General features: G+C 43.1%; 2 protein-coding genes across 3 annotated transcripts; one reads left to right on the forward strand and one right to left on the reverse strand.

Annotated features, from left to right (window-relative positions):
- Positions 1 to 5,130: 5,130 nt before the first annotated feature.
- On the reverse strand, positions 5,131 to 10,237 carry LOC118936742 (sialic acid-binding Ig-like lectin 5). 2 transcript variants are annotated; one of them, XM_090198298.1, is made up of 9 exons: positions 10,156 to 10,213; positions 9,681 to 9,683; positions 8,881 to 9,267; positions 7,792 to 8,103; positions 7,323 to 7,586; positions 6,837 to 7,109; positions 6,240 to 6,339; positions 5,794 to 5,959; positions 5,131 to 5,651 (listed from the first exon to the last, which is right to left on the reverse strand). In XM_090198298.1, the coding sequence occupies exons 1-9, from the start codon at positions 10,208 to 10,210 to the stop codon at positions 5,448 to 5,450; spliced, it is 1,764 nt and encodes a 587-aa protein (XP_090054424.1). In that variant the 5' UTR covers positions 10,211 to 10,213; the 3' UTR covers positions 5,131 to 5,447. The 2 variants fall into 2 exon arrangements, with proteins under 2 accessions (XP_090054424.1, XP_036789727.2); XM_036933832.2 differs by lacking the exon at positions 9,681 to 9,683 and having other exon boundaries at positions 10,156 to 10,237.
- A 5,352-nt stretch (positions 10,238 to 15,589) lies between these two features.
- On the forward strand, positions 15,590 to 22,267 carry LOC110488622 (NACHT, LRR and PYD domains-containing protein 12). Its single transcript, XM_021560908.3, has 9 exons — positions 15,590 to 15,691; positions 16,745 to 17,004; positions 17,141 to 17,240; positions 18,165 to 18,242; positions 18,444 to 18,494; positions 18,699 to 20,520; positions 20,663 to 20,749; positions 20,846 to 21,013; positions 21,288 to 22,267. The coding sequence occupies exons 2-9, from the start codon at positions 16,774 to 16,776 to the stop codon at positions 21,622 to 21,624; spliced, it is 2,874 nt and encodes a 957-aa protein (XP_021416583.3). The 5' UTR covers positions 15,590 to 15,691; positions 16,745 to 16,773; the 3' UTR covers positions 21,625 to 22,267.
- Positions 22,268 to 23,783: the final 1,516 nt, after the last annotated feature.

A 23,783-nucleotide genomic window follows, 5' to 3' on the forward strand; every position in this document is an offset into this window, starting at 1 on the left:
GACTCTGTCCATAGGACAACAATCAGTCGTATATTGCACAAATCTGGCCTTTATGGAAGAGTGGCAAGAAGAAAGCCATTTCTTAAAGATATCCATAAAAAGTGTTGTTTAAAGTTTGCCACAAGCCACCTGGGAGACACACCAAACATGTGGAAGAAGGTGCTCTGGTCAGATGAAACCAAAATTGAACTTTTTGGCAACAATGCAAAACGTTATGTTTGGCGTAAAAGCAACACAGCTGAACACACCATCCCCACTGTCAAACATGGTGGTGGCAGCATCATGGTTTGGGCCTGCTTTTCTTCAGCAGGGACAGGGAAGATGGTTAAAATTGATGGGAAGATGGATGGAGCCAAATACAGGACCATTCTGGAAGAAAACCTGATGGAGTCTGCAAAAGACCTGAGACTGGGACCGAGATTTGTCTTCCAACAAGACAATGATCCAAAACATAAAGCAAAATCTACAATGGAATGGTTCAAAAATAAACATATCCAGGTGTTAGAATGGCCAAGTCAAAGTCCAGACCTGAATCCAATCGAGAATCTGTGGAAAGAACTGAAAACTGCTGTTCACAAATGCTCTCCATCCAACCTCACTGAGCTCGAGCTGTTTTGCAAGGAGGAATGGGAAAACATTTCAGTCTCTCGATGTGCAAAACTGATAGAGACATACCCCAAGCGACTTACAGCTGTAATCGCAGAAAAAGGTGGCGCTACAAAGTATTAACTAAGGGGGCTGAATAATTTTGCACGCCCAATTTCAGTTTTTGATTTGTTAAAAAAGTTTGAAATATCCAATAAATGTCGTTCCACTTCATGATTGTGTCCCACTTGTTGTTGATTCTTCACAAAAAAATACAGTTTTATATCTTTATGTTTGAAGCCTGAAATGTGGCAAAAGGTCGCAAAGTTCAAGGGGGCCAAATACTTTCGCAAGGCACTGTAAATGTTTCCCCTTAAACCCCCTTAAATGGCTTTTTTTCTGGCCACTCTTCCATAAAGCCCAGCTCTGTGGAGTGTACGGCTTAAAGTGGTCCTATGGACAGATACTCCAAGCTCCTCTGTGGAGTTTTGCAGCTCTGCAGCTCCTAGACCTGGTCCCTCAGTTTTGGTGGGCAGCACTCTCTTGGCAGGTTTGTTGTGGTGTCATATTCTTTCCATTTTTTAATAATGGATTTAATGTTGCTCCGTGGGATGTTCAAAGTTTTGGATAATTTTTTAATAACCCAACCCTAATCTGTACTTCTCCACAACTTTGTCCCTGACCTGTTTGGAGAGCTCCTTGGTCTTCATAGTGCCGCTTGCTTGGTGGTGCCCCTTGCTTAGTGGTGTTGCAGACTCCGGGGCTCAGTTGACAATGGATCTGATCGGACAGCTCAGAGCCTCTGCTCTTTTCTGTCCATAAAAAACAATTGGATTGGTGGAAGAGGCAGGGCAGGGCAGGGCAGGGCAGGGCAGGGCAGGGCAGGGCAGGGCAGGCCAGGCCAGGCCAGGCCAGGCCAGGCCAGGCCAGGCCAGGCCAGGCCAGGCCAGGCCAGGCCAGGCCAGGCCAGGCCAGGCCAGGCCAGGAGCAAGGAAGGAGGGTGTGGTCAAGCAAGGCATCAAGCAAGGCTAGACTCTGGGGCCTTTCAGAACAGGTGTATATATACTGAGATCATGTGACACAGATTGCACACAGGTGGACTTTATTTAACTAATTATGTGACTTCTGAAAGTAATTGGTTGCAACAGATCTTATTTAGGGGCTTCATAGTAAAGGGGGTGAATACATATGCACACACCCCTTTTTAATTTTTCATTCTTTCAACTTTTCTGAAAAAGTAATTTAAAAAAATTTCATTTCACCAATTTGAATTATTTTGTGAATGTCCATTACATGAAATCCAAATAAAAATCCATTTAAAATACAGGTTGTAATGCAACAAAATAGGAAAAACTCCAAGGGGGATGAAAACCTTTGCAAGGCACTGTATGTACACTAATGAAGTAGCTAGGACTGCTAAGCCTACAATTATGTACACAAAATATATTTATATATATATACACTACCGTTCAAAAGTTTGGGGTAATTTAGAAATGTCCTTGTTTTTGAAAGAAAATCACATTTTTTGTCCATTAAAATAACAGAAAATTAATCAGAAATACAGTGTAAACATTGTTAATGTTGTAAATTACTTTTGTCACTGGAAACATCTGATTTTTAATGGAATGTCTACATAGGCCCATTATCGCAACCATCACTCCTGTGTTCCAATGACACGTTGTGTTAGCTAATCCAATAATACAATTTTAAAAGGCAAATTGATCATTAGAAAACCATTTGCAATTGTGTTAGCACAGCTGAAAACTGTTGTTTGGATTAAAGAAGCAATAAAACTGGCCTTCTTTAGACTAGTTGAGTATCTGGAGCATCGGCATTTGTCGGTTCGATTACAGGCTCAAAATGTCCAGAAACAAATAACTTTTTTCTGAAACTCGTCAGTCTCTTCTTGTTCTGAGAAATGAAGGCTATTCCATGTGAGACATTGCCAAGAAACTGAAGATCTTGTACAACGCCGTGTACTACTCCCTTCATGGAACAGTGCAAATTGGCTCTAACCAGAATAGAAAGAGGAGTGGGAGGCCCCGGTGCACAACTGAGCAAGAGGACATTAGAGTGTATAGTTTGAGAAACAGATGCCTCACCAGTTGTCAACTAGCAGCTTCATTAAATAGTACCTGCAAAACACCAGTCTCAACGTCAACATTGAAGAGGCGACTGGGAAGACTGAATCTGCAATAGGTAAGCAGCTTGGTTTGAAGAAATCAACTGTGGGAGCAATTATTAGGAAATGGAAGACATACAAGACCACTGATAATCTCCCTCGATCTGGGGCTCCACGCACAATCTCACCCCGTGGGGTCAAAATTATCACAAGAACGGTGAGCAAAAATCCCAGAACCACACGGGAGGACCTAGTGAATGACCTGCAGAGAGCTGGGACCAAAGTAACAAAGTAACAAAAGAATGCTGAGTTGTGAAGCATGGGGGTGGAAACATCATGCTTTGGGGCTGTTTTTCTGCAAAGGGACCAGGACGACTGATCCGTTTAAAGGAAAGAATGAATGGGGCCATGTATCGTGAGATTTTGAGTGAAAACCTCCTTCCATCAGCAAGGGCATTGAAGATGAAACGTGGCTGGGTCTTTCAGCATGACAATGATCCCAAACACACCGCCCGGGCAACGAAGGAGTGGCTTCGTAAGAAGCATTTCAAGGTCCTGGAGTGGCCTAGCCAGTCTCCAGATCTCAACCCCATAGAAAATCTTTTGAGGGAGTTGAAAGTCTGTGTTGCCCAGCAACAGCCTCAAAACATCACTGCTATAGAGGAGATCTGCATGGAGGAATGGGCCAAAATACCAGCAACAGTGTGTGAAAACCTTGTGAAGACTTACAGAAAACGTTTGGCCTCTGTCATTGCCAACAAAGGGTATATAACAAAGTATTGAGATAAACTTTTGTTATTACTTATATACTTATTTTCCACCATAATTTGCAAATAAATTCATTAAAAATCCTACAATGTGATTTTCTGGATTTTTTTTCTCCTTTTGTCTGTCATAGTTGAAGTGTGCCTATGATGATAATTACAGGCCTCTCTCATCGTTTTAAGTGGGAGAAATTGCACAATTGTTGGCTGACTAAATACTTTTTTTGCCCCAATGTACTTTGTGCATGACACAAGTAATCTTTCAAAAATTGTTTACAGACAGATTATTTAACTTATAATTCACTTTATCACAATTCCAGTGGGTCAGAAGTTAACATACACTAAGTTGACTGTGCCTAAACAGCTTGGAAAATTTCTGAAAATTATGTAATGGCTTTAGAAGTTCTGATAGGCTAATTGACATAATTTGAATCAATTGGAGGTATACCTGTGGATGTATTTCAAGGCCTACCTTCAAACTTAGTGCCTCTTTGCTTGACATCATTTGAAAATCGAAAGAAATCAGCCAATACCTCAGAAAACAAATTGTAGACCTCCACAAGTCTGGTTCATCCTTGGGAACATCTGTACAAACAGTAGTACGCAAGTATAAACAACCATGGGACCACGCAGCCGTCATACCGCTCAGGAAGGAGACACGTTCTGTCTCCTAGAGATGAACGTACTTTGGTGCGAAAAGTGCAAATCAATCCCAGAACAACAGCAAAGGACCTTGTGAAGATGCTGGAGGAAAAAGGTAGAAAAGTATCTATATCCACAGTAAAATAAGTCCTATATTGACATAAACCTGATAGGTCCGCTCAGAAAGGAAGAAGCCACTGCTCCAAAACCGCCATAAAAAAGCCAGACTACGGTTTGCAACTGCACATGGGGGCAAAGATCATCATTTTTGGAGAAATGTCCTCTGGTCTGATGAAACAAAAATAGAACTGTTTGGCCATAATGACCATTGTTATGTTTGGATGAAAAAGGGGGGGGCTTGCAAGCACGGGGTGGCTGAATCATGTTGTGGGGGTTCTTTGCTGCAGGAGGGACTGGTGCACTTCAGAAAATAGATGGCATCATGAGGGTGGAAAATTATGTGGATATAATGAAGCAACATATCAAGACAACAGTCAGAATGTTAAAGCTTGGTCGCAAATGGATCTTCCAAACGGACAATGAACCCAAGCATACTTCCAAAGTTGTGGCAAAATGGCTTAAGGACAACAAAGTTAAGGTATTGGAGAGGCCATCACAAAGCCTGACCTCAATCCAATAGAAAATGTGTGGACAGAACTGAAAAAGCGTGTGCGAGCAAGGAGGCACAGAAACCTGACTCAGTTACACCAGCTCTGTCAGGAGGAATGGACCAAAAGTCACCCAACTTATTGTAGGAAGCTTGTGGAACGCGACCCAAAATGTTTGAACCAAGTTAAACTATTTAAAGGCAATGCTACCAAATACTAATTGAGTGTATGTAAACTTCTGACCCACCGGGAATGTGATGAAATAAATAAAAGCTGAAATAAATCATTCTTTCTACTATTATTCTGAGATTTCACATTCTTAAAGCAAAGTGGTGATCCTAACTGACCTAAGACAAGGAATTTTTACTAGGATTAAAAGTCAGGAATATTGAAAAACTGAGTTTAAATGTTTTTGGCAAAGGTGTATGTCAACTTCTGACTTCAACTGTATATATAATTTTAAAGGAGAGAAGGATCATCTTAATGTGCCACTTAACCCATTTTGTATCATTTTGCATAACAGTGTGTATAATCTGGCAAAATGATATCAAATGGATATGATATCATTGTGCCATTATTTTCATCAGTCAAGCAGTACGTTCGTTCTTGTATTGTTATACACTGCAAGAGCTTTCTTCCACTCCATGACATAGCTCTAGTCCAAGCCGTTGAGTGCTAACGATCTGGACCAGAGCTATCCATGACATACCTCACTGAGAGATGAACTCAGATGATCTCCAGGTAGATAGCTGTTTCAGTATTATTGTCATTGGAGGCAGGGCTTTGTCTGTCTCTTGTTCCTCTGTCCACCGTTCCCCCTTGACTCTCTCCTCCTCTTCTCTCCCCTCCTCGTCTCTCACCTCTTCTTCTCTCTCCCCCTCTCCTCTCTCCACCTCGTCTCCCCCCATCTCGCCTCCCCATCGGATGTGTCTGAGACACAACATAATGTGGTCAATCAGCCATTCAATTGGATATTTATGTTTCAATGGATAATAAAGCTACTGTATTGCATTGTATTGTAACATACCCATTTACAAGCAAAAATATATTTTTGGTACAATAGTAGGTGTACCTGTTTGGTCTGGACGAAAAGAGGGGTGCAGTTCTGGTAAACCAGCTGGTAACTGCCATTGTTGTAGATGTTGGTGACCTCAGTGCAGTTGATGTAGAGGGGCATCCGATCCTGGTAGATCCCCATGTCTCCAGGATACACCGGAGGTCTGCAGGTCAGCACACGCCTTTAAGGAATGAAGTTAAAGACAAGAGTTTGGATTAGAGAGGACATGATCATGAAACATCTACTTTTAAGATGTAATATTTCTACTCTTGCAACGGTTTTATATGTTCCTCTTTCATAATTCTATTCAATGTTATCTTAAATAAAACAACATATGTTTGATGTACTGGTATGTCATTTGGTTATTCCAAGTTTGTAAGACATCTGAAGTAACTGAGGCACAATGGTGGCAGACGTTAGAGAAGTCAGAGAAAGCAACTCTCAGAAAATATGTTTCTTACTTTCCTGACCTCTTTCGACAGCAGAACAGGAGGAGTAGAGAGAGGAGGAAGGTGGCCAAAGAGATGCATACTGCAGGTATCACTTTCCACAGCAGAGAACCTGTCAGTCAACAACAAAAACACAGCTATGTAAACTAAAGATACCACCTTTTTTGCTCTTCAACTTTCAGCCAACAGATGATCTTATCTTATATTATACTGTATTATTATATTATATTAATGGAACAGGTCAACCACCAGTTACATTGCAGGAATCATTCATACATTTGTAAGGATAATCTGAAAGAATAGGCCTTAGCGACCTTGAACGATTCATGCTTAGTATTTCACCCTCATATTTTACTCACAGTACAGATGCTTCCTACAATACACCATGTATAATGTGTGTGCATCTCAATTGTGTTTCCCTGTTTCCACATGTCCTCGCCTTCTTCTCAATATATATTGGAGGACAAGGTCAGAGGATCCTTTCCTCTGACCTTCTCCTCCAATGCGTTTTGAGAAGGAAGCGAGGAAAGGGGATGTGAGGAGTAAAGGAAATACAATTAATATGCACCCATGTATTTCTCTTGTGTGGTGTGGTGCCCCGATGCTTACCATCCTCTGCCTGAAGCAGTGTGTGGGAGTCATTGCCCAGTGCATTGATGGCGAAGCAGACTACCCTCAGTGGAGTGTCCATGTGGCCCTTCAGCATGGCTGTTAGTGTACCATTCTCTGAGCCCACTGATGTGTTGTATCTGTATGGTGGAACACTACCGTTGACACTCCAGGTGACGGCAGGCCGGGGGTTGGCGTCTACAGAACAGCGACACAGAACCTCCAACCTTTCCACAACACAGTAGGAGGAGAGATGGAGGATGACAGGCTTGTCTGGGGGATAGAAGAAGGGAGAACGAGAGAGAGAGAGAGAGCAATAGAAAGAGAGAGAGCATCATGGAAGTATCAGGGACGTTAGAGTACCAAAATATTGTTCTTGTATCACAATGTAAAGTGTACAAGTGTACAAACAGCAGCCGTTTAAATCCATACGCAGGAATTGGAAGTAAAATAATCGATCAAACATTGACTGTATAAAATGCTTACATTGAATGTTTAAGGAAGTCAATTTGGACTCTGCCCGTCCAATTAGGTTCTGGGCTGTGCAGCGGACCCTCATGTCTCGGGTCACATTGTACACCCGGACCGTAAATGTGCGCTGGTGAAGGTCTACAGTTAGCCCATGTTGGGTGTATGACCACCTGTACTCTGTCACAGGCGGGTCAGCTTTACAGGAGCAGGCCAGTAACACGTTCAACCCCTCCTGGACAGTCAAGGTATGGACCTGGACTGTGACATCTTTTGGAGGGACTTGAGGAGAGATGCAATAGCAATCAAGGCCAGTATTCATAAAACATCTCTGAGTTGGAGTCCTGATCTAGGATCAGCTCCCCCAGCCTATAAAATATTTTGAATTAAGTAAAATCTGATCCTAGATCAGTAGTCTGAAACACTATGAATATGGTCCCTAGCTTAGCATTGCAAACAATCATACATTTATATAGAAAGTACTTACATGTCACATGGAGCTCCTTTACGGTGTATACTCTTCTTCCTCCTGGATATACTGCCTCACACCTCATTCTGGGTTTGATGCGATACGATGTGATAAAGGTGAGAGAGGTCCGTAGTGTAGGCCCCTGACCCTGGGGCTGGAGTACATGCGGCTCCCCGTACTCGCTGCTGTTCTCCTGAGCTCCTCTCTCCCACCGCCACTGGAGGGTGGGGGCCTGGGAGGGACAGGAGTAACTGATGCTGCAGTTTAGTGACACCATCTGTCCTTCTGTAGCTGCCCTCACACCGCTGATCACTGGGAGCTCTGGGGACTCTGTCAGTGATGGGGACAAAGAGAGATAAGAACTGACTTGATGAACATAGTCTAAATGGGGATAAAGTAAATGTTTAGTCCATTAGCATTAGCGATAATTCAACTCAGTATGTGTAAAAATTGGTGTATTAACATGAGCCATATAAAATAACCCTCTTATCACGTATTAAACATGTTAACAACGAAAATGATAGCAGTTACTTTATCTCTATATAATAACAGATGAGAGGCAGAGATTCTGTTAAGTAACAATAGATTATAAAACATTTTGAACATCTGCTCTTCCAGTGACATAGACTGACCAGGTGACCAGGTGAAAGCTATGATCCCATATTGATGTCACCGGTTAAATCCACTTCAATCAGTGTAGATGAAGGGGAGGATTTTTAAGCCTTGAGACATGGATTGTGTATGTGTGCCATTTAGAGGGTGAATTGGCAAGACAAACGTTTTTGAACAGGGTATAGTAGTTTGTGTGAAGAACTGCAACGCTGCCGGGTTTTTCAAGCTCAACAGTTTCCCACAGTTTCCCGTGTGCATCAAGAATGGTCCACCACCCAAACGACATCCAGCCAACTTGACACAACTGTGGGAAGCATTGGAGTCAACACGGGCCAGCATCCCTGTGGAACGCTTTTGACACCTTGCAGAGTCCATGCCCTGATGAATTGAGACTGTTCTGAAGGCAAAGGGGGGATGCAACTCAATATTAGGATGGTGTTCCTAATATTTGGTATACTCAGTGTATGTAATTCTGTGCAATGAGATCCCTCTCACCTGACACAATGATGTTGACACTCCTCTCCTTCCCCCAGTCTTTCTGTCCATGGCCCTTCAGCGCCAGCTGATAGACATTGGAGTCAGCCAGGTGGACCTTGTCAATCATTACAGAGCAGTCTCCATCGTCCGTGTTTCCCTGGAGGGATGTCCGGCCCTGGAACTCCTTGCTGACCGTGGATTTGTCATCCGAACTGAAAGCTGTACTCCGCAGGAGGAAGATGTGACCAGTCCTGTAGCGCAGCCTCACGCCCACCACCTTCCCCATGGAGTGAGAGGCTGGAGGAGTGAAGGAGCAGGGGATGACCACGCAGGAGCCTGCCAAGGCAGGGACATAGTTTGGGACAGAGGGCACTGGGGACACAGCATAGGTGTCCTTCCAGAAGCCTGTTGGGATGAAGTAGCAGAGAAACATGAGCTATACTGAAAGTTAAAGCCCCATAGTGCAACAATATGACTTGGCAACAATGTGACTTTGCAACTATGTCACTGTCTGGTAGATGTGAATAAGATACTGTACAAGTAAAAATAGTAGCACCACACTATAACAGAACAGAAGTAACAAATAGCATCCTACAGACAATTAATCCTAGCTAAAACTAAATCTTAAAGTCATGCTATGGAGGAAGAACATTGTGTTCACAGTACAATCAATTATCAATGAACAATGAAATTAAATAGAATTGTACAAAATTAAAAGAATGACTCTCTGTCCAGCTGTTTGTTGCCGGGTAGTCTGGTACAATGTGGCATGGTGGGACATTTCACAATAGAGATAAATTAAGAAAAGGGGAAGGGGCATGCTTCGTTTTGCTTTGCTTGCATTATCATCCTACTGTACCAACGTGGTCTCTGCGCTTTAACTCCTTATTCTGTCCCCTTTTATATGGTTGATTACACAATTGCATCAGTGAATGGATAGAATTGTACATAAGTAATTTTCCCTCTTTTTATAATAGTCCTGAGCCTCAATACATGGGGCAAACTGCTCTGCAGCTCATTTTTGTCATATCTAAAAAATAGATATATATTTGTCAATATATCCCTTACTTTATGTTAAAATGCCACAATATAAAACTGGATTACTGGTCAAATCTCCATGTTGCATCATATGTAATGTTATGTCACTGTAAGCAAGTGACCAACTTACAGTTAGTTGAGGAGTTGTTAATTAAGATAAACAATTTTGACTATCCCTATTATCCTAGTGATAAGGCTCTTCACATTTTAAAACATGGCAGTTAGTATTTAAATATAACATCATAAGCAACTCACCAAAGATCACAGTACACAGCAGGAGCATTCTGTCCAGACACATGACTAGAAGCATGCTCAACAGACACAACAGAGGGAAGGATGGTGTGATGGAAGAAGAGGCGAGGAGGAAGTTGTTTTGGTTTCATAATGTCACGGTGACATGAACTTATTTTAAGACCCCTAACAATTTCCCCAATAGTTTAAAATACTATACAGTTACGCTAACAGATTTCAAAGTACGTCTCATATAATATCGGAATTTGTATAATTGTAATACATAGGCCTATAAAACACTCCTTGGCTGGCACACCACTTGCTATTGGCTTATGATCTTGCCTATGTTACTTGGTCATCGCTCATCCATATATTTATATGTACATATTCTTATTCCATTCCTTTACCTAGATTTGTGTGTATTAGGTAGTTGTAGTGGAATTGTTAGACTACTTGTTAGATATAACTGAACTGTCGGAACTGGAAACACAAGCATTTCGCTACACTCGCATTAACATCTGCTTGCCATGTGTATGTGACCAATGAAATTGAATTTGATTTTGATACATTGTGAGTCTGCGCATTGCACGGGCCAAGGTGAAAATACAGTAAGTGATGATCCTACAATCGTATGAGAAGAATAACTTTTAATACAGTCGGCCATTTTAAAAGAGGCCCATCACCCCTGAGACGGAGGAATCCATTGCCTAAGTGTCTAAGGAAAGAGAGACATCAGCAGTTATGTGTGTGAGGAGATGCATGAGGACAGGTGTGACTCACACCCATGCTGCTAGCTGTTTCCTAACATCACTAAATCTCTTCCCATTGACTCCCACTCATTATTAGCTGTAGGCCGTTGCATTCATGCAGGGAAAACAATCTTATTTTGGCATAAATGTAGGTTGATAATGTCGATTGTAAAATTCTATAGAAAGTTCATAATTAATCAGATAAATAAACAGTGTGACCTGAATTTTAGCCACTGACGTTTCATAGGTGGGCTACAGAAAATGATTTTGAACCTTCCAACAAAGTCCCTATTCCTAGTTTTAAATAAATATACTGAATAATGTTAGTGCACAAGCCAGGACAAACATTGCATGGAATGTTTTTCACGTAAAGCTGTAGTTCTGAAAATATCTATGAAAAACAATGTGAGGTCAAGAACAAGGTGAATAAAATGAATAAATGTCAGAAAAACTCTGCATGACTAAAGGTCAAGAGTGTCACGGTCGTCCTCCTCTTCATCTGAAGAGGAGAGGCGAGAAGGATCAGAGGACCAAAATGCGGCGTGGTATGTGTTCATGATGAATATTTAATAAAAGAACGCACTGAATACAAAAACAACAAATAACGACCGTGAAGCTATAAATGAGACCTGTGCTGACACAAGCAACTAACATAGACAGTCATCCACAAACAAACAGTGCAACCAGGCTACCTAAGTATGATTCTCAATCAGAGACAACTAATGACACCTGCCTCTGATTGAGAACCATACAAGGCCAAAACATACAAATCCCCAAATCATAGAAAAACAAACATAGACTGCCTACCCCAACTCACGCCCTGACCATACTAAATAAATAAATACATACAAAACAAAGGAAATAAAGGTCAGAACGTGACAAAGAGGGAGAAGGTTCAACCCATGTTAAAGGTGCAAAATAAGCAGTTACTTGGAAATTAAAAAGTAAATATATATATTTTTAATCGACCAGCCAGGCTGCAGACAAAACAAAAAGAAAGGAAAAGATCACTATTTTACTTGTTTATCTTTATTGTGCATGTAGAGTGAGATTGTAGACTGGAGCAAATGGTATCATTCCAAGCACAATACAATCAGTTTTGGGAAAGGGGCCAAAATCAGAGGAGGCTTTCACAATCACAAAGTTGACTCATGGGTATTCTGTATACCCCTTATATTCTACATATGAATTTACCTTGGTAAATGAGTCTGACCAATCGGAATCCGCACTTCAAGATTGTTTTGACTCAGTGGGTGAGTTTATAAGGAAGTGCATTGTAGATGTTGTACCCACTGTGGCTACTAAAACCTACCCTAACCAGAAACCGTGGATGGATGGCGGCTCTTGCGCAAAACTGAAAGTGCGAACCACCACATTTAACCATGGAAAGAGGACTGGAAATATGGCTAAATATAAACAGTGTAGTTATTCCGGGGCCGCAGGGTAGCCTAGTGGTTAGAGCATTGGGCTAGTAACCGAAAAGTTGCAAGTTCAAATCCCCGAGCTGACAAGGTACAAATCTGTCGTTCTACCCCTGAACAAGGCAGTCAACCCACTGTTCCTAGGCCGTCATTGAATATAAGAATTTGTTCTTAACTGACTTGCCTAGTTAAAAAAATAAAACAATTCCCCCTGCAAGGCAGTCAAACAAGCAAAATGTCGGCATGGGGACAAAGTGGAGTCACAATTCAATGGCTCAGACACGAGATATATGTGGCAGGGCCTACAGGAAATCACAGACTACAAAAAGAAAACCAGCCATGTTATGGACACTGACGTCTCGCTTCTTTGCCTGCTTTAAGGACAATACAGTGCCACTGCCATGGCCTGCTATGCCCCCCCCCCCCTTTCTCTGTGGCTTATGTGAGTAACCCTCGCAAGGCTGCTGGCCCAGATGGCATCCCTAGCCGCATGCTCAGACCAGCCAGCTGGTGTTTATGGACATATCCAATCACTCCCTATCCCAGTCTGCTTCAAGATGGACACCATTGTTCCTGTTCCCAAGAAGGGACAAGAAAACCGAATTAAATGAATACCGCCCCATAGCAATCACTTCTGTCATCATGAAGTGCTTTGAGATACCTTCACCTTCACCTTACCTGCCACCCTACACCCACTTCAGTTTGCATACCGCCCCAACAGGTCCACAGATGATGCAATCGACGCCTGCCCTATCCCATCTGGCCAAAAGAATGCTTTTCATTGACCACAGCTCAGCATTCAACACCATAGTACCCTCGAAGCTCATCATTAAGCTGGAGGCCCTGATTCTCAACCCCGCCCTGTGCAATTGGGTCCTGGACTTCCTGACAAGCTTCCCCTAGGTGGTGAAGGTAGGAAACAAAATCTCCACTTCGCTGACCCTCAACACTGGGGACCCACAAGAGTGCGTGCTCAGCCTCCTCCTGTACTCTCTGTTCACCCATGAATGCGTGGCCATGCACGCCTCCAGCTCAATCATCAAGTTTGCAGAGAACACAACAGTAGTGGGCTTGATTACCAACAACGACGAGACAGCCTACAGGGAGGAGGTGAGGGCACTCAGAGTGTGGTGTCAGGAAAACAACTTCTCACTCAACATCAACAGAACAAAGGAGTGAATCGTGGACTTCAGCAAACAGCAGAGGGAGCACCCCCCTATCCTCATCAAAGGGACAGTAGTGGAGAAGGTGGAAATGTTGAAGTTTTTCTGTGTACACATCACAGACAAACTGAAATGGTCCACCCACACAGACAGTGTGGCGAAGAAGGTGCAACAGTGCCTCTTCGACCTCAGGAGGCTGAAGAAAGTTGGCTTGTCACCTAAAATCCCGACAAACCTTTACAGATGCACAATCAAGAGCATCCTGTCAGGCTGTATCACCATTTGGTTCGGCAACTGCAACGCCCTCACCCGCAAGGCTCTCCAGAGGGTGGTGCGGTCTGCACAATACATCACCGGGGGCAAACTACCTGCCCTCTAAGACACCTATAGAACCCGATGTCACAGGAAGGCCAAAAAGGTAATCAAGGACAACAACCACCCAAGCCACTGCTTGTACATATTCTTATTCCTCCCTTTGGATTTGTATGTATTAGGTAGTTGTTGGGAAATTGTTTGATTACTTGTTAGATATTACTGCACTGTCGGAACTAGAAGCACAAATATTTCACTACACTCGCATTAACATCTGCTAACCATGTGTATGTGACCAATAACATTTTATTTGATTTTATTTTATTTGGTTCCTGTACTTTTCAGTGTTCTGGGCACTGTTGTCGTGAAATGGAAAAGAATCATGAAGATCAAATAAGATTATTTGTACAAAAATCTAATACGTAATCTAATAAGGATCTGGTAAGATTGTACATGTTTTGCATTATATTTCAGTGTTGTACAGTATTTGTACATGTGTTGACTTAAATAATATGCCTTATATGACATACACAATTTAGTACATGATTTTGGGGAATTTCCCCAAAAGATATGGTATGCCATATTTTAGAAACAATATATAAATTACATGAGTATTTTATGAATATTATAAGAACATGTGATGTTCTGAGAATGCAACCTCTTCAAAATAAACCCTTTCCTTATAGGTTTTACTTTTTTTTAAACATGCCAAATACGAAAAGAAAAATATAATATTTGTATATACATTTTCATTTAAAGGCATGGATTTCCATGGTTAAGCATGGGCAGCACTTCCCATTGGACAGTTGATTTATCTTCAACTATGCCTTTTGTTCTTCCATCAAGGTTTTTCACCATGCCCAGCCCTGCTTAGCTTAGATATTTGTCACTGACTACTGTACCAATGTGCTTTCATGAGAATGATTGCTGAAAGATCTCCACTTAATAACTAAATAGATTCACTGCTGCTATCAAAGTCATTCCTCATCCTCTTCCTCCCCTCATCCTCTCATCCTCCCCCTACTCCTACCTCTCCTCCTTTCCACCACCTCCTTCTCTCCTCCTCCTGCTCCTCCTGCTCCTCCTCTCCTCCTTCTGCTTTCACCCTTCCTCCTCCTCCTCCTTTCCTCCTTCTGCTTTCAACCTTCCTCCTTCTCCTCCTCTCCTCCTTCTGCTTTCACCCTTCCTCCTCCTCCTCCTCCTGCTTTCACCCTTCCTCCTCCTACTCCTCCTCCTCGAGGCGGACTTTGCTTCTTTTTCAATAAGTGTTACATTGCATGTGTGAATGACATCAGGCGGTGGTATACAAGTGCTTTGAAATGTGTATGTTCCATGTATGTGAGACCTTAGAGGTCTCAGCTTACAGGTCTCTCGTATGTTTTTTTATGCAAAACATGCAACAGCTTTTTATTAACATTATTCAAGTGCTTTGACATTTGTGTCCCATGTATGTGAGACCTTACATATCTCTTGCATGTTTTTTATCCAATACATGCAACATTTCTGTTGTCTAAACGTAAACCTCCCACATAAGTCAGATATTACAAGAATCTTCTATGAATCTTGTAAGTGTATTTGCTGCCATATGTGTTACTTACAAGTTCCAGGTAGAATTCATAAGAATCTTGTTAAATTATTCTATGTTTTCCATGTGGGCAGCGTTATTATCATAGCCATGAGAAGCGGTCTATCTAACACATTATAGAGTGATAAAACCGGTTCATAGACACATGATTGAACTGTGGACCATGGACTCCTTGAGCTGCTCTGTATTCGTAGTTCTGGGCGTGTCACTACCATTCCCACCATCTAACAGGTAAGACCGAGTATTCATACAATCCCTGCATACAGTCAACAGTATTTGGTCTAAAGAGTGCAGGGTGCAGTAGTGAATGTAGGCATATCTTCTGTTCAGGTAAGGGTTCTTACGGGCATCTCTTGCTGTTTTTTGTACCTCAGGGTTTTTGGCTTCAGTGTGGATGTTATGTTCTACAAAGTCGAATAACCAACTTTTTTTCTTAAACAATTCGAATGCGCTGTATAAGGATCCATATAAGCGGGCTCCCGAGTGGCGCATTGGTCTAAGACACTACATCTCAGTGCAAGACGCCTCACTGCAGTACCTGGTTTGAATCTAGGCTGCATCACATCCGACTGTGATTGGGAGTCCCATAGGGCGGCGCACAATTGGCCCAGCGTCGTCCGGGTTTGGCCGGGTTAGGACATCATTGTAAATAAGAATTAGTTCGTAACTGACTTGCCTAGTTAAATAAAGGTTCAATAAAAAATATAAGATCTGATTTCTATCTCACTTTTCAAATAGGATGTGCTGTAGCTCTTACTAGCTGGTCTTCTTTAATGATTATATACAGTACATGGATGTCCAAAACAATCGATCATGTGACACCATTCATTCCTATGTGAAGACTCAATAGAGCATTGAAGCCAAATGAAGTAGGTTAAGATGAAGTCTCATTGAGACATAACATGTGCAGTTTGAGCTACTCCAGGAAGTGACGTCGCAGGCTAGCTCAGTGCTACCCCGTCTCATATGATAACTAAAGTTGAAGGCCGACCGGGGTACTGCAGGCTGCTATTAGCAACTAAATTATCCTTATAACTTCTTCTGTGTGCAATTTTGTAAATAATCAGTTCTAGGACATACATTTGGTGTTTACTGGTACTGGTACCATGATTGTCTCCAAAAAAATGTTGTATTTATATGAAGATTGACCAAAAAAAATGCTATTTTTCCATTCCCTATAATGGGGGATCCCAATGCCTGCAGTTCCGCAGTCGGGCTAGAACTTCCGTGACTTTAATGAGAGAGGGCAGTCTTCTCCCCAGTCTTTTTATTAGTACAATATAAAATACTTTGCAACCTAATTAATGAATGTTGCAATATACAGTAAATAAAAGTAATTCAGATTCATCATTAATTCATAACCATACACTAACATATCTGCAGCACCAGCAGCACCACACCTCCATTGGATAATGACCTCTACAGCCCAGCAGCTGCTGCACTCCCAGCGGGATGTGCTCCTGGAGTGGACACGTGTCCACCCTGCCCCCCTACTACGCTGGCTATGTGACGCCAGGGTACTTTCTCACGCCCACTACTTGTCCCTGCTGGAGCGTTCACCCTCCAATGCCGTTGCGCAGGCCCTGGAGACGGTGTGCGCAAGTGAGGAGAGCAGCCGCGGCTTCCTGCAGGTCCTGAGGGAGGTGTGTATGTTGATGAACCACAGTACTTACAGTATAATAACCTGATATGTTACTTACGTTAAGCAGGGCATCGTCGTAATTCTGTTCCTGTATCTAACATAATGGTGTCCTGTGACTGTTTCCTTGTCTATATAAGGTGCAGGACTACTACTGTGAGGAGCTGCAGGTCTGGGTGGAGAGACACTGCAGGGAGAGGACAGAAGAGATGAAGGAGGCCAAACCGGTTAGAGTGGAGGGTGAGCCTGGCTGCAGGGGAGTTGTAGCCTGGTCGCAGATCTGTTTGTACCGTCTGCCAACTCCTATTTTCATTGGTTAGCTGAGCACAAACAGATCTGCGACCAGGATAGGTGGCAAGGCAGTGTTGATGTTTGTAAAAAAAAATACTGATGGTTGTAATAGTGTTGTCATTGAGGTTTAGCCAAAGGCAGGCTTCTGATTATGTTTGACAAAAAAATAAGACAAGATATTGGCAGTGTGAGCCAAACCTGATGCTGAAAAACTGGAAAATTAATGAATTAATTGTGACTGAATGCGAAGTGAAAGAGTTGATAAAGAATAATTATGTCAGATTTACTTATTGAACTATAGAACATTATGGGGAAATGATTAACAGAGTCAATTCAGGCTTGCAGTATTCAACTGAAGTGCAATTCCTTGAACTGTGGCAAAGCCTCTAATGTCTTGCCAAGGTCTTATCTACTGCAGATTGGACTGGCAAGCGGTTTGCATACATGCTCATCCTTGCACAGCGATAGAAAAGTCATTCATTGTAGCCTGTATATAGTAGTCAATAAAATACTCTGTCAATGTGACAAAACATTCTGTTGAGTTTCCATCTGAGATGGCATTTACATAACAATGGCTAACTGTGAACTTTAACACCTTCTCACAAAGCAACAGTCTTGATGATGCGAAGGTTGTTGATCATGCTCGCCCAAAGTCTTTAGTGTTACACTCCTAATGGAAAAACACTTACACTCGTGCTTACATTAATATAAAACACTGGCGACACACTGGTATAAGGTAAGTCTTAGGTGGAAGTACAGATAGTGTCAAAGACCTTTTCATTATCAACAAAGTCTGGGACAACATCTCACCTGATGCCGAGTTATGTTTTTCTAGTTTACGTCCATGCATTTTTTTCTATCTCATCTCTACAGAGAAGAAAAAGCCAAAAAGCCCCATTTCAAAACTGTTCAAAGGCAAGAGTAAATTCACTGTGACCCCTGAGGTCAAAGGTAATGAATTCCATTATCATCCACCATCAATAGTAAAGATATGAGATGATGAATCAATTATCACTAACATGCTTTCTAGTGTGCCCAAATGACACACATCAGTAATATGACACAATTAAATGTATTCAATCTCCAGGTAGGGAAAATGTATCTTTCAAACGTGTCAAATGTATAATTTAAATCGTTGTCTTGATAATTTAGTTGAGGAAGGGTTGAAACCTCGGCGGAGTGTAAAATCTTCTCATCTCAGAGGTAGGTTGATAATATTAAGAGTTGGGCCAAACTGTGTAACACTGACATTGAATTGACTGTTGAATCAATATTTGCTTATAAAGACATTATAATACACGAATTGCAGCAACATTTCTCGTAGATATGACTTGAGTATCTTATTGTAATGTGTTAGGTATGTGTGCCCATGTTGCGTGTAATTTACTTGTCTCTCTTCTATTGCAGTTCCCCTTTCAGCTCACAGAAATACCCTTCTAGAACGTACAGAACGACTTACATCTTACGCAGAAGGGGGAAGACAGGCCGCCAACTCTGCTTCTCACATTGAGATCCGATACACTGATCTCTTTGTGACCGAGGACAACGAGTCATTTGACAGCAGCCAGCATGAGTACTTCACCCTGGCCAGTCGACGGGCACGCATCTACGCCCACCAGGCCTGCCAACGCATCTGCCCTCGCCACCTCCTGAGCCCCCAAGGCACCACAGGGCGCCCACCTAAGCGGGTAAAGGTGAAGGGCATCGCTGGCATCGGCAAGAGCGTGGCAGTGCAGAGGCTGGTCTATGAGTGGGCGCTGGGGAAGCACATGCGTGAGTTCACCTGTGTGTTTGACCTCCGCTTCCGCGAGCTGAACCTGATCAAAGCCCCGCTGAGCTTACTGGACCTGCTCGAAGACCGATTCCGCTACTTCAAGACTGTCCTGCCAGACCTTCTGGCCTCGCCAGGTCCCTTGCTCTTCATTCTGGATGGGCTGGACGAGTTTCAATACCAACTGGACTGGAATGCTCCTGACAGGGACATCGGCGTGGACTCCAAGGTGCCTGTATCAGAGCTGATGATGGCATTGATCAAGGGGAGTCTACTCCCAGAATCCTCGGTCATCCTGACATCCAGGCCTTCCACGGATGCTCCTAAGCGGTTCTTCCAGCGTTGCTGCGTGGTCCTGGGATTCGAGCAGGACCAGGTGAAGGAGTACACCTCCAAGTTCTACAAGGACCCCGAGGTGTCTGAGAAGGTGTACAACTACATTGTGGACAATGACAACCTCTTTGTGCTCTCCTTCATCCCTCTCTATTGCTATATCATCTGTACCGCCTTGGCTGAGTTCTTCTCCTGTCAGGAAGATAGTGACTCACGGTCTCTAGAGTTGAACCCACCTAGGACAGTCAGCGAGGTTTACTACTGCTACCTGTTTACAGCCATCAAGCACCATGCGCTGAAAGGTAAGGCGAAGAGGAACACCCTCAGATCGGAGGTACTTTCTCTAGTTAGGCAACAGCTGACGAACCTGGGGAGATTAGCTTACGAAAACCTTCTAAAGAGTAAGATCATGTTCGACATACAGGACCTGGAACGTTATGGTCTCACGCCAGTAGATATACAGAGCACCTTCCTCAGTCAGATCCTGGTGCCTCTGAAAGAGGAGAGGGTGGAGATGTTTTCCTTCTTCCACTTGACCGTCCAGGAGCATCTGGCCGCCCTGTACTGTGCGATCAACCTCTCAAAGCAGGGTCACATAATCCAGGCTCTGGACTTCTGGTGCTTTGGTGAGATCCCCCCACCTTCCACCTCCCCAACTCTCCTACTGAGCCAAGACCTCCACCTGGACCAGACTAGGGTGGAGAACCTGCAGATGTTGACTCGCTTCTTCATGGGGCTTCTCCGGGCCAGGCTGGGGGGGCAGTTAGATGGGCTGGTGCTGGCCCCTCTGGAGGTGGGCTTGGAGGGGGTGGATATCCCCACCAGGCTGGGTATCTGGTTCCAGAACCAGTTTAAGGGTAGGCAGCTAGCCAACCAGACGGCGCTGAATCTGCTCCACTGTTTGATGGAGCTGCACATGAAGGAAGTCACCAGCAGGGCGTCACCAGAGATCCGGAGTCTGAACCTGTTCAAGATTAAGATGAGCGTGGTGGACTGTGCAGCATTACACTATGTGTTGCAGTTCTCCCCACATAGGCTCGAGGAGCTCAACCTGGGATACTCCAACATCGGAAACAGAGGTCTTAGCAGGCTAGCTCCGATATTGCACCGCTGTGAATCTCTTTAGTGAGTATTCATAGCATTTTCTTGTGTGACACAGCTCTGCACCGCCTGTTGCAAATGTTTGATCATTAACAGGGACTAACTGATGAGAAGTATAGTAATTAACTCATTAATGTAGGTAACTATAATTTGTATTTTTTCTCAGTCTGCGATATAACTGTCTGGAAAGGGAGGCAGCAATCCTGGAATCTGCAGTGTTGAAATCAAACGAGTGTCAGGTGAAGAAGCTTTTGTAAGTGACTCTGAAAATAACATCATTTCATTTCTAACACTGTTTCATAGCGCATCTATCTCGCCCTTGAACTCTTGACTCCTCTATTTTGTACAGTATGTGTGGTAACAACTTGGGTCCAGAAGGGGTTCTGGAGCTGTGGAAGGCCCTGGAGCAGAACATTACACTGGAGGAACTCTACTTGGACATCACTGGCATCACAGAGAGAGGAACAGAGAACATTGTCAATTGCCTCAGCAAGAACACCTCTCTGAAAACGCTGACGTAAGAGAAAGGGGAGAGAGAGATGGGCTATCTTTTTGTAATTTTTCTTTTATCTGACTTAATATTACTGCATTGTTGATGAAAAGCTTGCAAGTAAGCATTTCACTGTACTATTTATATCTGCTGTATACTGTGCAGGTCACAAACACACTTTGATTTGAGGTTGACAGTTTTCTCTGAAGTTACAATGGGTGTTGACATACTGCCATCTAGTGTATTTCACAGTTGCTGCTATGATAACATCCTGTCTGACCTGTTATGTTCTCCTTCCCAGCATCGTGGGGAATGACATTGGGGAGGTGGGGAAGAGGAGGCTGAGGGAGCTAGGGCATCGACGGCCGGAGCTCCAGATCATTGGGAACTTTGTGGACGACCTAGGACTGCTAAACGCCTACCTGGACTGGGTAGAGGAGATACGGGATGACCGGGACCAGATGGACTCAGTGAAGAACGCAGATGCCCTACAGTCCATCTTGAAGGGGCTGAGGGTGGGAGCAGGTGGGGAAAATGGGGAGGGAGGGGAAGGAGAGAACACAGCCAAAGCCCTGGAGCTGGAGACCAAGATCTTGGAGCTTTTGAACGCTCCCGCTCACCTGGCTGGAGTGAGATGACTTCACTTAACCTTTTGCTCTGTGAGGAGCACAGGTTATCCACAAAATGAGATGACTGATCAAGTCTAAATGGGCAAAATAAAATGCAGCCACACCTTTGCATCGTCACAAAACCAGAGAACAACCTCTGTCCAGTGAATTCCACAAAGCAAGCATATTGCATGTAACAAACTGTTACATGACCTACAGCATGGTCAAGCAAGTGAATGTTTCCAAAATGTTCTGACCACTAAACAACTATTGATTCAGAACCACGGAGAGTTACCACGAGTCTCAAAGAAAACAGGACCTGCCTCCACTATTCCAGCACCATTTCAACTTCAACACTTCAACCACATCAAATCACATGTTCTTAGTTTAACACAGTGACAATTAAAAGATACCAAAAACTATTTAGTCCATTGAGCAAAATATGATGTGGCTGTCCATGGTTCTAATTTCTGTGTGTGTGTGTGTGTGTGTGTGTGTGTGTGTGTGTGTGTGTGTGTGTGTGTGTGTGTGTGTGTGTGTGTGTGTGTGTGTGTGTGTGTGTGTGTGTGTGTGTGTGTGTGTGTGCTATTGCATGTAATTAAATATGTTGACTCACCCTACTTGTTGATGAAACGGTCAACCACTCTGTCATAAAGTACACGCTTTTATTCTTTGTTGTCCTAGGCTACATTTCTGTGAATGACGTATGCTCTCAATTCGATTTGATAGGAGTGACACCAAATTTCAAGCTGGCTTCCCTACACACTTTTTTTGATGCGCCAGGACCATTCACAATTGCGCTCGCTCAGTTTAGTTCAATGCAGATTGGCACATTTCTGAATACTTTTTTTTATCAAGGGAGGCCAAATTCTTGCTGGCTTCCCTTGCATTCTATTCAATGCAATTGGCGGCAGCAATAGATGGACAGAGATGGACAGACAGAGGGGCGCTGTTTTGCTCGCTTAGATACTTTGTCCGATGAGATACATTCAGCCTCTTGTCGAATTGAAGGAAAATGATAAAACACAGAGAGATGAAAGATAAATTTAACTAGGCAAGTCAGTTAAGAACAAATTCTTATTTTCAATGACGAACTAGCAACAGTGGGTTAACTGCCTGTTCAGGGGCAGAACGACAGACCTTGTCTGCAACCTTTTGGTTACTAGTCCAACGCTCTAACCACTAGGCTACCCTGACGCCCCACATTTTTAATGGTAAAACATTTTTGGGAAGCCTGGCTTCCCTTGGCATCCATGAATACACGCCACTGCCTATATGTCACACGGGACTAGGTGGGTGAGGAAGGAATCAGGCGCAGAGAGTTCCACTGGGAAAAAGTACTCTTTAATAAGGCACAAAAATAGACAAGCCCAACAACACAGGGCCCGGACAGTAAATGAGACTACACAAAACACAGGGTGCCAAGTCCAGAAAATTACACATCTCTACCTAAACGCACACGCGTAACACAAAGACAATCCCGCACAAAACAAGCGCGGGTACACGTACTTTAAATTAGGAAGCTCATTAAGCACATACAACAGGACACAGGTGAAACTAATAAGACAAAACAAACAGACAAACAAAAAAGGGATCGGTGGCGGCTAGTAGGACGGTTGGAGCCAACTTCGGTGGAAGTCATGACACTATAGCCCTAAATCCTAGCCCTTTTATACTTTTCTAATTGGGCCGTAGTGATTATGTTGCCATTGCTGTAAAAGCTGAAGGTGTAATAAAGCTCCTTTGCGTGTACTTTGCACTGTCTCTGTGGTAATGTTTGCCCGGGGATTTTAGAACTCTGCAAGTGACAAACATTGTTTCTGTGAAATTAAGTATCAGCTGAACAGCACTGACACTGAGAGCACTGACACTGTTACATCTGATACATTTACAGTAATTAGTGTCATGCTGAATGTAACTTGTGAATTAACACATGCAGCTCTGAAAGTTCCTAATTTTCTCAGTCAGAGAGTAGCAGTAAAAAATAAATACAAAAAATACACAAATAAAAAGACAATCCCAGCATGGCCAAATAGCTCTATTTTCATTTTGTTCAACATATGTAAACGCCTGGAGATTGCTCATTGGCATTTGGCTTGGAACATGTGCTTTGGTCAGATGACGTAAAAATTGAGCTCAGCAGTGCTGGGTTTGGCGTCAACATGAGAGTGCATAAGCAGAAAATGACC

This window comes from Oncorhynchus mykiss, chromosome 2 (assembly GCF_057628025.1).
Source record: "Oncorhynchus mykiss isolate SJ-2025 chromosome 2, ASM5762802v1, whole genome shotgun sequence".
Lineage (NCBI taxonomy): Eukaryota > Metazoa > Chordata > Actinopteri > Salmoniformes > Salmonidae > Oncorhynchus > Oncorhynchus mykiss.

Bases quoted from the DNA above. Each gene is read 5' to 3' on its own strand.
- LOC118936742 (XM_090198298.1), bottom strand. From the start codon at position 10,210: ATGCTTCTAGTCATGTGTCTGGACAGAATGCTCCTGCTGTGTACTGTG. The intron at 7,587-7,791 runs GTAAGTACTTTC...TCTCTCCTCAAG, and splicing joins AAAGGAGCTCCATGTGACAT to TCCCTCCAAAAGATGTCACA. The intron at 6,340-6,836 runs GTAAGCATCGGG...GTTGACTGACAG, and splicing joins ACTGCTTCAGGCAGAGGATG to GTTCTCTGCTGTGGAAAGTG.
- LOC110488622 (XM_021560908.3), top strand. From the start codon at position 16,774: ATGACCTCTACAGCCCAGCAGCTGCTGCACTCCCAGCGGGATGTGCTC. The intron at 17,241-18,164 runs GTGAGCCTGGCT...TCATCTCTACAG, and splicing joins CAAACCGGTTAGAGTGGAGG to AGAAGAAAAAGCCAAAAAGC. The intron at 18,243-18,443 runs GTAATGAATTCC...TTGATAATTTAG, and splicing joins TGTGACCCCTGAGGTCAAAG to TTGAGGAAGGGTTGAAACCT.